Consider the following 14,134-nt stretch of genomic DNA (forward strand, 5'->3'; position numbering starts at 1 on the left):
CGAAGGCTATTCTCATCTTTTTTTTTTGTATCTTTGCAAACTGCACTTTAAAGGATGAAAGAAGTGGAGGGTGGTAAGAGTGATAAAAATAAAACCTCCTACAACTTGAGAGTAAAAGGCAACATCCACAACAAACAAAAATATTTAAATCAAAAACATCATGGCAGAGCACATTTTGCAATAATATGAAAGAAACACCTGACTAGAGTCACACCTGTTATTCCAAGCTTGCAGCACCTCACAGAGGCTTTGTTTCTTAGCGATGAGTGACTCGAAGACTGACTGCAGTTGCTGGGGGGTCTCCATGGAGGAAGACAGGAGCCGTGCCTGCATCTTCTCAGTCCAGCTCTTGAACTCGCTTTCTTCCATCTAGGGGAACAAAAACCACTCCAGCAATCTGAGACGCACCCCAAAAGGAACTTCTAACAAATTCACAACTAACTGCTGGGTTTCTGTCAGAAAAATAAATTACCTCTTTTTGTGCAAAGATATCTTCCATTTTTTCCTCTCTTGATTTGCTAAATGTATCAGTTTTCAAAGACGCGAGTCTTTCATCCACAGCAAGATATACCTGTGAAACTCTTAACAAACATTAAATACTTTAGAAAAGTTAGAATCAAACTGTCTAATCTAACACAAGTAGAAAAAAGATGGGCAAAACCACTACAATATTGTAAAGTAATTAGCCTCCAATTAAATAAATCTTTTTAAAAAGTAGAAAAAAGATATAAACAGAACTTTACTAATACCTTATCTAATTAAGAATCATATAATTTTGCAGAACAAAAAAGACCTGAAAGGATGTACATCAAACTTTAACAGTTGTTATGCTTGGGAGGATCTGACTTCTTTTTTAATACTTTGGTGTATTGTCTACATTTTCCCATTTTTACATCAGACATATAAAACATACAATTAGGAAAATAGGTTATTTCTGTTTTCAAAGAAAGTTGAATGAACAAACAAGATATTTAAAGTAGTTCAGATTTCAGGCAGTACTAAACAAAAACATGATCAAAGAAAATGAAACTTACTTTTGAAAGAAGTCCTTCAAATCCTGAAGAAGGGACACTTTTAATGGGACTTGACGTTTAATGAATATTTTGGGAAGTGGAACACACACTTCAAGAAGCCGAATGGGAGAATAACTGAGAGGAGAAAATACAAGTAATAGTAGAAAAGTGAAAAATATTTTAATATTTTGAGTAGAGGTGTATCGTGACAGCCAACTAAGTCTTACGGGCATAAGAGATTAAGTTTCTATAAAATGGCCATTTTCAAACAACCAAAAATACTGAAGACCACTTTCAATCATTACCAATATCCTTCCCAGTTTTAAAAAGATTTTTGTTCTGTGTTGTTTTTCCCCTGCATTGTGCTATCATCATTTACCCCTGAGGCCACCCTCATATAAAAACAAATGACTGGGATATAAACCTCCATGAAGAGAGAGGAACTCCTACCTATAATTAGCTTGGACACAGGTATTCACTACCTTCTCAGCTCCCAAGGATTCTTCATGAGTTTCCTTTCCACCTGACGTTCATGTTGTCTAGTAAATGCTATATCCAACCTAGGCCCTAGGTTCATGGCTAATAGCTCTTGCTTAAAAAAGGAAATAGGTTCAATTACAAATATTTTCTGAGGACCTATTATGTGTTAGATGCTATTTTAGGTGCTGAGCAAGGGCCAAAATTCCTGCTCTCATGATTCAGGAACAACAAGACTTGGGCAATAAATAAAAACAAATACTTAAAACATACATTATGCCACAGAGTAGGTGCTACAGGGCAAAATAAAGGGCGAAAAAGAAACAAGGAGTGCTAGGGGTGAGAAGGAGTCAGGGCAGGTGAAATCTGAACAAAGATCTGAAAACAGTAACGAAAAATAAGCAAATGTCTAGAAACAGGCAGCAGAGAGAAGGAAGAGCAATGAGAGGCTCCCAGGAAGGAGGTTACCTGGCATAACTGAGGCCCAGCCTGGAGGCCAGAGAGGCTGAAACATGGGGAACAAGGGGAGAGGAGCAGGCGTGAGAAGCCTGAGTATGAGGGGCTTAAAAAAAGTGAAGTCGCTCAGTCGTGTCCAACTCTTTGCGACCCCGTGGACTGTAGCCTACCAGGCTTCTCTGTCCATGGGATTCTCCAGGCAAGAGTACTGGAGTGGGTTGCCATTTCCTTCTCCAGGGGATCTTCCCGACCCAGGGATCGAACCTGGGTCTTCCACATTGGAGGCTTCAGTTAGTTCAGTTCAGTTCAGTCGCTCAGTCATGTCCGACTCTTTGCGACCCCATGAATCACAGCACGCCAGGCCTCCCTGTCCATCACCAACTCCCTGAGTTCACTCAAACTCATGTCCACAGAGTCAGTGATGCCATCCAGCCATCTCATTCTCTGTCGTCCCCATCTCCTCCCACCCCCAATCCTTCCCAGCATCAGAGTTTTTTCCAGTGAGTCAACTTGTCACATGAGGTGGCCAAAGTATTGGAGTTTCAGTTTTAGCATCGGTCCTTCCAATGAACACCCAGGATTGATCTCCTCTAGAATGGACTGGTTGGATCTCCTTGCAGTCCAGGGGACTCGCAAGAGTCTTCTCCAACACCACAGTTCAAAAGCAACAATTCTTTGGCAATCAGCTTTCTTCACAGTCCAACTCTCACATCCATACATGACCACGGGAAAAACCATAGCCTTGACTAGATGGACCTTGGTTGGCAAAGTAATGTCTCTGCTTTTTAATATACTATCAAGGTTGGTCATAACTTTCCTTCCAAGGAGTAAGCGTCTTTTAATTTCATGGCTGCAATCAGCATCTGCAGTGATTTTGGAGCCCAAAAAAATAAAGTTTGACACTGCTTCCACTGTTTCCCCATCTATTTCCCATGAAGTGATGGGACCAGATGCCATGATCTTTGTTTTCTGAATGTTGAGCTTCAAGCCAACCTTTTCACTCTCCTCTTTCACTTTCATCAAGAGGCTTTTGAGTTCCTCTTCACTTTCTGCCATAAGGGTGATGTCATCTGCATATCTGAGGCTATTTATATTTCTCCCGGCAATCTTTGATTCCAGCTTGTGCTTCCTCCAGCCCAGTGTTCCTCATGATGTACTCGGCATATAAGTTAAATAAGCAGGGTGATAATATACAACCTTGACGTACTCCTTTTCCTATTTGGAACCAGTCGGTTGTTCCATGTCCAGTTCTAACTGTTGCTTCCTGACCTGCATACAGGTTTCTCAAGAGGCAGGTCAGGTGGTCTGGTATTCCCATCTTTCAGAATTTTCCACAATTTATTGTGATCCACACAGTCAAAGGCTTTGGCATAGACAATGAAGCAGAAATAGACGCTTTTCTGGAATTCTCTTGCTTTCTCCATGATCCAGCGGATGTTGGCAATTTTATCTCTGGTGCCTCTGCCTTTTCTAAAACCTGCTTGAACATCTGGAAGTTCACAGTTCACATATTGCTGAAGCCTGGCTTGGAGAATTTTGAGCACAACTTTACTAGAGGCCCATAAATGGACTCTACTTTCACTCAGGGTGAAACAGACACCACTGGAGGCTCCAGAGCACAGGAGTGGCCTAAGCTGATTTTCATACAATAGGACCACTCAGACTGCTGTGCTGCAGGGCGAGGCTAAAAGGGAAGCTGCTTGAGGTTATACTTCAAGGCTGTATATTGTCACCTTGCTTATTTAACTTATATGCAGAGTACATCATGAGGAACGCTGGGATGGAAAAAGCACAAGCTGGAATCAAGACTGCTGGGAGAAATATCAATAACCTCAGATATGCAGATGACACTAGCCTTATGGCAGAAAGTGAAGAGGAACTCAAAAGCCTCTTGATGAAAGTGAAAGAGGAGAATGAAAAGGTTGGCTTAAAGCTCAACATTCAGAAAACAAAGATCATGGCATCTGGTCCCATCACTTCATGGGAAATAGATGGAAAAACAGTGGAAACAGTGTCAGACTTTACTTTTTTGGGCTCCAAAATCACTGCAGATGCTGATTGCAGCCAGGAAATTAAAAGACGCTTACTCCTTGGAAGGAAAGTTATGACCAACCTTGATAGTATATTAAAAAGCAGAGACATTACTTTGCCAGCAAAGGTCCGTCTAGTCAAGGCTATGTTTTTTCCCGTCGTCATGTATGGATGTGAGAGTTGGACTGTGAAGAAAGCTGATCGCCGAAGAATCGATGCTTTTGAACTGTGGTGTTGGAGAAGACTCTTGAGAGTCGCTTGGACTGCAAGGAGATCCAACCAGTCCATTCTAAAGGAGATCAATCCTGGGTGTTCATTGGAAGGAGTGATGCCAAAGCTGAAACTGCAATACTGTGGCCACCTCATGCGACAAGTTGACTCACTGGAAAAGACTGATGCTGGGAAAGGTTGGGGGCGGGAGGAGAAGGGGACGACAGAGAATGAGATGGCTGGATGGCATCACCAACTCTGTGGACATGAGTTTGAGTGAACTCAGGGAGTTGGTGATGGACAGGGAGGCCTGGCGTGCTGTGATTCATTGGGTTGCGGAGAGTCGGACACGACTGAGCAACTGAACTGAACTGAAGGAAGGACGACAGAGATTCAGTTCAGAATGGGAGTGCTGGAGGTGGGGAGATATGTTCAGATTCTGGATATATATATACACATATATGGCTCTGCTGGGTCTTTGCTGCTGTGCGTGGGCTTCTCACTGCAGTAGCTTCCTTGTTGCAGAGCACAGGTTCTAAGGGGCAGGCCCAGCATTTGTGGCCCTACGGGCTTTGTTGCTCCACAGCATGAGATCTTCCTGGACCAGAGATCAAACTCATGTCCTCTGTGTTGGCAGGCAGATTCTTAACCCCTGGACCACCAGGGAAGTCCCTAGATTCTGGAAATATTCTGAAGGCTTTCTCAATCATTTAAAACCATTCTTTGAACTAGTGATTTCAGCTATCCAATTCTATCCAATTATCCTTATGCTAAGTAATGTCTTAGCAAAACTTCTGACAGGCGCTCAGATGCAAAAGCAATGGTTAAGAGTCACACCTACAATAGCAAATCTACCAGTTTATATCATGACTCCATCACTCGCTAGCCCTATTTGTAGCTATAAGGTCTCTAAGTGAGGGTAATAGTGACCCATTTCTTAAAGGATTAAATAAGTAATAGCTCTTCACTGAGTATGGCCCTGCATCTGCAAGGCTGATGGGTGAGGAACAACACACACCAAAAGTGAGTTCAATCTGCTAACAGTGCAAACGCTACAACGCCTTCCAAGGAGCATGTGTCTGTGACAAGGTTGCTTAGACGTCTTACCTGAAAGATGCCACCATCTGGTTATAGGAGAAATACTGGTGATAATCATGGTGGATGGAGTGACCACATGGCTCAGCATTGGCTCTGCGGGTGTACTGGTGCCCATAAAACCTAAGTTCAAGGTATTTTGCAAATGACATGGACCAAGACTCATTGGAAAGAGCGACAACTGGTGTTACCTGAAATTCAGCATAAATTGTTTGTTACCACAAACTGAGAATCTCTTTAAAAAAACAAAACAAAATTAGTATTGTGTGAATTCTGAAGCACTTTCAACATGTTGTAGGCATAATGTGGACTTTCTTGAGTTTTACACATTCGTAAGTAAATGGTCTGTATCTCGTGCCTTTGTTGGCTTTCTGTGAGCTATAGTTTCTGGGAAGTGAGCAGCTCTCATTCCTGTAACTCTTGTAATTCAGTCATTCGTGTGCCTCCTTCATGAGGATTCAGTATGGCTGTGGTGCTGTTATCCCTCAATAGGGACTCTAACTCTGTGTAAAGCCCCAAAGGTCTGTTACTTATTTTTATTTTATATTGTACTATATTTCATTTATAGTGTTGTGTTTGTTTCAAGTGTATAAAAAATAAATAAAAAACAATGTATTTTCTTCTTTAGTACAAGTCTAATATATTCTGACTACAGAAAATTAGAAAAACAAAAAAATATTTAGAGGTGGGTGGGGTGAGGGATGGCTACGGAAACTGTCTCATCAGTAATCCTACCACCACCATCAATATGCTAGTGTGATTGCTTTCTTTCCATAAATGAAAACATATATCCTTAGTCAGGATGTTTATAAATAAAAACTCTTTCTTATAGCTTCACAACCTTATTAGTAATATATCATATTTTCCCACACTTAATATTCTTGTGCAGCTTGATTTTTAATGGCTGCAGAATATCCTATTATATGGACATGTTTAACCAATCTCTATTGGTGGGCATTTAAAACATTTCAAGCTTTTCTTTATTTTGATGAACTTTTCAATGTGGGTATATAGAAACACATTTATAAGTATCCATAATGATTTCCTTGCAATAAATTAATAAAAGTGGAAACTGGTAAAGTCAAAGAAGGGCATGAACATTTATCTGGTCTTTGATACTTTCTGCCATACTGTATAAACCAGTACACCTATTTGGAGAGACAACTGCAACCAGTATCTGAGAGTATCCATTTCCCTACTTTCTTACTGATTTCAGGAATTATATATCTTTGAAATGTGACTTCTTTAAAAAATAAATAAAAACATACTTCACTTATTTTATTTATACATTTTTTATTATTACTAATGATAAAAATGTCTACTGGCCATTTGTATTAAACTGCTTTCTCATGCCCTTTGCCCATTATTTCTATTATGGCTTATAGAAGTTTAATAGTAAGTATATTAATATTGGGTCATATATAGTGTAACTTTTTTTGATACATAAAATTTTTCACTTCTGTGTAACAAAAACTGTTTACCATTTCCTTTCTAGCATAACCCCAAAGGCTGAAGTTTTGTTTTGCAATCATGTGTATGTACCAAACATACAAGATATAAAGATCAAATTTAAGTTACTTATTTCACTAGACAATCTACAAAAGTTCACACATTCTACAACAAAATATTGCTAGCTGCCTAAGTGACTAAAGGCCTAGAAGAACAAGCATATAAAGATCAGTTATCACAAGACATGATTTCACGGATGTATGTTTCTACTGAAGACTAACCATCTTTGACTTCGCCCTCCTCAACCACTAATACTGAAATAGGTTGCACTATTATTTTGTCTATAATTCCTGTATGTGATTCCGAACATACTCCAAAATAAGCCAATTAATATAACAATGAAGTTAAATTTGGCACATTCACATTGCAAACAATTTGAATAAAAAGTATATATTAAAAACAAAATACTAGCATCAAATATTTCCTCCAGAGATAGAAAAGCACAGAGAGGAAATAAAACATACGGTTCTGTCCCCAAGAATAAACATGAGAAACAGCAGAGATCAATTAAACATGGTCTCATCCTCATGTCTGAAGATAGCATTGTTGACCTAGACTAACTTACACAAGCATTCTAGCATACTGTAATTATTGTGTTATAAGGCAGTTTCCTCCCCAAGAAGACAGGAGCCAACACCTTGTTCTTTCTTCATTCCTAAGGCCTAGCACAGTACCTGGTACCTACATGGTGCTAAATAAGCATTTACTGATGAATATCAAACATAATGGAGAACTGTCAAGATAAAGTCTCCATATATTTTACTGGACATGGTACCTATATCTTATATAATAACTGATAAATCCTAAAATGGAACCTTCAGGAAATAAACATTAAAGGGAACATACAGCAGGTAAAATAAATAAGAGCCCAAAGACAAAAACCAAATCCAAAATACCACAAAGAAAGAACTATAGAAAGAAATGATACTACACAAAATAGTACAGCAACAAGGTACACTTACCTGTTTGCATATTCTGCACCAGGAGTAGGTGAGAATTGTATGCTGATATCCAGGTACTGGAGAATCCAGCTCCTTTAGGATTATCTGCACACAGCCTTGGCCATGGACGAAGCGTCGAATGTGGTGCACCATGGGGGTATCACAGAACATGCTAGGGCACTGATAGGAAGGCCTTGGACAAAAAGAAAGTCCTCACATTAACCATGAAACTGAGGAGCCATGTATAGTGAATGCTGGCTAATCAGGACCGCAGACGAGAAAGTGCAGCATCCTCTCAAGAGTAAGGATGATGGTGGATGATCTGCTCAGGGTACCACTCGTCCTGTTACGAGCCTGCAGAGCTGAACACCCCGCCTTCAACCACATCACAGTGATACGTTCCACTTGTTAAGCACCTTCCATTTGCCAAGCATTTCTAAAACATCATCTCATTTTACTTATTAAAACTCTCGACCTTTAGGGAGTTTGTTAATACCTATAAAGAGGGCTGGTAAAGATTAACTCAGGTGATGCTAGTGCTAAAAAACCTGCCTACCAATGCGGGAGACGCAAGAGATGAGGATTAGATACCATGGTTGGGAAAATCCCCTAGAGAAGGAAAGAGCAACCCCCTCCAGCATTCTTGCCTGAAAAATTCCATGGACAGAAGAGTCTAGGGGGCTACAGTCCATGGAGTCGCAAAGAGTTGGACACGACTGAGCACGCATACACAAAGATTAAGTTACTTGCTCTTTGTTACATAAGTGGCAAGCAACGGCACTAAGCTTCAAACTGAGGTCCTTAGTTTCTCTTGTCTCTCATTTGAATCACTGTAAAAACAGACATCCTAAAAAAAAAATCTGCAGGATTGCAGGGCAATTAGATGTGCATAGATCTGAAAAAGGAACTGGAGAAGACTCCCTGGGTTGAATATAAAACAGATTACTTCTCTGTACAGTAAGCCCTGACATGAGGCATGAACAGGAAGGTCAAACAACAGTGCTCCAACTCATGTTTATGTTTAGGCTGAAATTCTGTGCATCAAAAAAAGCATAAATAGAACATAATGAGAAAACTGGTTCTTACCGGAAACAGTATCTCTCTAAAAATATTCCTAATGTAAGATCATTTTTTCCATAAAATTCCATTGTTACAATCCTAAAAGAAAAGATCATTTCTTAGAAACATATCATTAGAATTACAAGCCAGCAAAGACATTTTCATCAGACCCCAAACTGATATCTGTTAGATGTACTTATAACACAGTATTATTACCAACAAAACAGGTAATATTCTTTTGCTGTTACAGAACAGGTTTTACCTTATCTAATATAATAGGTTTGGACTACCATATTACAGCATCATATCCATTCCCAGTCCATTAGTATCTTATGAAACTATTTAATCAGGATACATAAACAATAACATTAAATGGGTAAGTCTGATTTGCATTAGGAAGAAGTACAAGTTTCCTTTACAAACCTTTAAACTCCATCAATATAAAATGGGACTCCTGTCTCTGCTCTCCAGTCTACACCATTACTAAGCACGAAGAGCAGCAGCTCATATTCTTCCAGGAGAGCCAGTACCTAAATTTATATCCAACTTTATACCTAAGTAAGAGAGTTCAGCTACACATACCCTTTTGAAACTGACATCTTATTCAAACCTCAACCTAAATTCCCAGAGAAAATTCCCATGGTCTCAACCAGACCCAAGTCAGCCTGCTAGATTGATGTATAAGACTCCCTGATCTCACTGGTAGAAATGAGTGTTTCTGGTGTCCAAAATTAAAATATGGAAGACATTTTGTTGTGGCAAATACTCCAAAAACAAGCAGTTATGTTCTAAAGTACTTCAGACCAGAGGTAAACTGTATAATAACTAGGCTTTGTGACTATCATTGGAAACAAATTATAACATTATAAAATGTGTTTCTATCAATCTACTTGGAATTAAGTTTTAGAATAAAACTTAAGGCAAAAAACTGACTGCTTTTATGAAAACAATGCCCAAAGAAAACCTGCCTGATTTGTGCATGTTATCAAGGTGCTTAAAACTAGCTTTTATGTATCAACTTTCACTTTTTTATAATTACAAACTGTTCGTGCATCCCTCTTCACTCTTAACATACTTTTATTTACTTCTGCTGCTGCTAAGTCACTTCAGTCCTGTCCGACTCTGTGCAACTCCATAGACAGCAGCCCACCAGGCTCCCTCATCCCTGGGATTCTCCAGGCAAGAACACTGGAGTGGGTTGCCATTTCCTTCTCCAATGCATGAAAGTGAAAAGTGAAAGCGAAGTCGCTCAGTCGTGTCAGACTCAGCAACCCCATGGACTGCAGCCTACCAGGCTCCTCCATCCATGGGATTTCCCAGGCAAGAGTACCGGAGTTGGGTGCCATTGCCTTCTCCTTTATTTACTTCTACCCATGAACAAATCCAAATTTCATAATTTAATTTACAAGTTCAAAAGTTCCATCAATTCACATACGACCAGCAGCGTGCCGTGTACCTACACAGCCTAATGGCTGAATTTTTTCACAGTTGCTGGAATTCTGTTCTTAAGTGCAACATGCAAGGGAGGGAAGGAGTCCTACCAAGGACTGACACAGGCACTGGGAGCATTGCTGGACTGGGCAGAAGAACTGCTGAAGAGCACACACAGCCTCTGGTGGTTGACAGGGTTCAGACAGTCCACCTGGAAGAGAAGGAACATCCGGGTGAGCACTCCAACGCCCGCCTACAACATCCAACACACCACTCGGTTTGTAAAGCCTCTATCAGCACTACAGGGGTTCCAGTGAAGACTGAAAACTACAGGGAACTAAATATAAGGAAGAAGAGCCGTTAGTTTTTAAGTTAAAACAATCCAAAAGGTTTAAAAATGCAAACATGTCTAAATAACTTGTTTTCTTACTCTTCATTTTTACAAAACTACATTAAATTATTTTGGGAGTAGTTATTTGAATATGAAACAGTCTAAATTGATAGCTGGATATAATCTCAACCTGAGATACCCAGAAATCTAAATTCTAAGGTATTTATTTATTTGTATTTTATACCTGCGTTTGAGCATTACAAAGGTAACACCTGTCTGTCAAAATTTAAACAGCTCAGAAGAAGATGCAAAAGTCCCCGAAGTACATAAATCTTCTCCTCCTCTGAAGCTGCCCCACCTCCCAAACTGATAAATTTGACTGTGTGGTTAAAAATCATGTATTTGCACTAGCTCATACACATATACACATGAAAACACCCACAGAAGTATACACAGGTGATTCTGTTTTTCTATAAAAATGGGATAATGCTACATATATTAAAACACAATCTGATTTTTAATACAAGAAAATATGTCATGGGCTCTCTCTGCGTCATTCAATGAGATCTAACTCATCCTTCTAACAGCAGTCAGAAATAACCACTTCAGTAAACATCCTTGTACATACATTACAATAAAATGTAAGCATCCTTACACAAAATGCTTACTTATCTGTGTTTTGTAGATAATGTACAAGGAATGAGTTATAAAAGACAGAAATCATGAAGCAAAAATATACATGTGCTCATGTAAATTTAAAAGACCCCTAAATCACTTTTAATAAGTTTATATAAATGTATAAAACATATATTTATATAAAGTTTATTGTAAGCATTTTTCCATACTTCATTAACCATGGCTCTCATCACATTCCTTTTTCCAATTTCATGTATTAAAAACAATATACTGTCATTATTTAATCCTTCCTAGACTTGTGAAAGTGAACATTTATTTGGTTTATTAAACAACTGTATTTCCTCATCAAAGGATGGATTTGTTCATGAGTTTTATCACCTATAATTTCCTATAATAAGGAAAAAAAACACATCCATTTCCTATAATAAGCTTCCAACTCTACTCTCCCGCTGGTAACCATTAAAAGGATCAAACACACATCACACTACACTCAAGTTATCACGTCAGAAATTTTAAGCAGCTCCACACTGTCCCCTACCTCACAGTTTTTCTGAGTTTGCTGTGAGCTTAACCTACACTCCTATTTTATACATTTTAAAGTAACACATAAGACAAAAGAGACCAAAAAAAAAAGGAAGAAAAAGCACTGATGAAATATTTAATAAATCTGCATGCAAGCTGTCATATTTGACTTTTTTACCTTGCCACACCAGAGATTTTCCAACCATCTTAAATGTACACAAGCACAAAAGCGGTCTTGCTCACCTTTGTCGACCACACTGCATCACTTGTAATCAACCCTTTTTCTTCATCACCTTCAGTTCTGCTTCCTGACTTGCCACTTGAGGTATTCGATGCCTCCTTCGAGTAAGCAAAAGGGTCTGAATTTTCTTGCTGGATTCTCCCTCCTCTGGCCCGATAATCAGCTAGCATTCTCCCCAGGCTCTGGCTGTCCCCTAGGTGCTCAGCAATTCTGGTGCTCACGAGTTCATGTGAGGGCAGGACTTGAATGGACTTGGCCTGAACACTTCCATTCATGCCCTGAAGGCCAGAGAGATCCCTAAGCATCTGTTTCTTCCGCCTGCTCTCCATTTCCTTGAACTCCTTATTGAGGAGAGGAGACCAATAAACCTGCTCTGCAAAATAATCTCGGGTAGAGCATCTCATGCCCTTCTCAGTTAAAAGGAAGGGCTCCCGGAATGTGATGACTGGCGAGATGCAGAGGATCACATCTTTCAACTCTTGTTTAAAGGTCAAAGAATCAGTCTTCCGTTTATCTTCAGAAGAGGTAACTTCCTCAGTAACATACAGGCCGGTGTCATCCTGCAGAGGGTCTCGAAAGGCTCTCATCTGGCTTGCGGGATCGGGAAGCTCCTCTGTTTGCTGCAAAGCCTCTAGCTGCTCACTGCCTATGGCGTCCTGTTGGTCATCCACGTGGAGCGGCAGCAATGACTCTGGTACTGATGGAAAGAGAGCGCAGGGGGCACCCACCGGGCAAGCTGCTGCGGCATGCTCTTGAGGCTTCAAAGAGGCAACATCCTGTGGCACAGTCTTATTTTCCTGGTCACCCTTCTCAAACAGAATCCTTGATTCTAGCAAACTGCCATCATCAGAAGGCAGAAAGTCCGGGGGGAAGTCAGGCTCCCGGGGGAGAGGACTTCCACTGAACGGCTCCAATGCAGCCCCTTCATCCTCCTGTCCCTCAATCAGAGAATGGAAGGAAGGGTTTTGCGTTAATGTAGGAGGCATAGCAAACTCATCCATGAGGAAGGAGATTTCTAGTTGAGAATGATAAGCTACACAGATCATAAATATTAAGATCTCCTTAACTCGAGCCAGCTCATAATCAGAGCCTCCTCTAAGCTTGATTGTGCAGCCCAGGTGCTGTGCACAGCCTTCAAAAAACATCAGTGTTTTGGTTTGTTCTACAAATAAACAAACACAAGGTTAAGAAGGTTTAGGTGGCAATCCAGAAGTCCAGACAGAATTAGTTCATTTTCTTAACATCTACCAGACAAAAACTCTTAAGACCATTCAGTTCACACAGTTGCATGCTAATAGCCATTTCCTACTATTAATATATCAACATCGTTGTTTTGATGAGTTTATTCATTTCCTCAGTCCCGACCCCCCCATTTCAGGTAAATCTACACTAAAGATCACTCACCATTAGGCAACTGAAATATCTGCATGTAAAATTTGTGACAGGTGCCCAGGTGGGGTTTGGTAAGCAGCTGGTCCATTGACATCACCAAATCACCTTGGGTCATCCGACTAACTCGTTCTAAAACTTGCTAGAACACAGAACAACATCATATTACAAAATTAAAGAAGAATAAAATTTTAGTAAATTTTATATGGAAAAATAATAGAAACATTTGAAAATGCCCTATTTTCTTTCAAGATGAATTTCCTTGATTTCAGTAATTATATGACTTTTACTGATTCTAGGTAAGTCTACACTTAGCAATCAATATGTGCTTACTAAAATAAACCATACACACATTAATAACATCAAAAGACATTCAAGCATTATTCATTGGCACAAGATACTGATTCAGGGGTGGTGGGTGGGGAATTTTCACAACTTACCTCTATACTAAAGAAGGTAATTTTTCAAGGGAGAGAAAATTTTCTGCTTTGTATGATTCCCCAAACAAAATGACACCTCCCCAAAGACTACTTAATAACTAATGTCAACTACACCTATGGTTTGGTAGACACTTGTAATGAGCGTTACATAACTCATTATGTATGAGTGCTACATTAATTATACTTTCTTCGAGCCTGAGATTCTCCAGTCTTAAATAAGGAAAGCGCTGCCGTGCCTGTGCTTTCAATATATACAGTACAGCTAAGAAATAAATAATCAAAGAACCCTGTATATCAAAGAACACATGCATATAAATCAAAGAATACATGCATATAAATTTACAAGCTGTCAT

At 39.6% G+C, this 14,134-nt stretch overlaps 1 protein-coding gene across 14 annotated transcripts in view; it reads right to left on the reverse strand.

The window, feature by feature from the left end:
• Positions 1-14,134, reverse strand: part of PIKFYVE (phosphoinositide kinase, FYVE-type zinc finger containing) — an 85,397-nt gene that overhangs the window by 25,208 nt on the left and 46,055 nt on the right. For all 14 annotated transcript variants that reach the window (XR_016035304.1, XM_088827915.1, XM_088827952.1 and 11 more), the window contains 9 exons: positions 13,357-13,483; positions 11,955-13,114; positions 10,333-10,433; positions 8,819-8,890; positions 7,754-7,925; positions 5,295-5,473; positions 1,035-1,148; positions 473-581; positions 215-369 (listed from right to left, as the gene is read on the reverse strand). Coding sequence is in view for 13 of the 14 variants with exons in the window: in XM_088827915.1 (XP_088684041.1) it covers positions 215-369; positions 473-581; positions 1,035-1,148; positions 5,295-5,473; positions 7,754-7,925; positions 8,819-8,890; positions 10,333-10,433; positions 11,955-13,114; positions 13,357-13,483 (2,189 nt within the window). In the remaining variant the exon portion in view is untranslated. The remainder of the gene's footprint in view (positions 1-214; positions 370-472; positions 582-1,034; positions 1,149-5,294; positions 5,474-7,753; positions 7,926-8,818; positions 8,891-10,332; positions 10,434-11,954; positions 13,115-13,356; positions 13,484-14,134) is intronic.

Source organism: Moschus berezovskii, chromosome 2 (genome assembly GCF_049115385.1).
Source record: "Moschus berezovskii isolate FMDL1 chromosome 2, NW_MosBer_1.0, whole genome shotgun sequence".
Lineage (NCBI taxonomy): Eukaryota > Metazoa > Chordata > Mammalia > Artiodactyla > Moschidae > Moschus > Moschus berezovskii.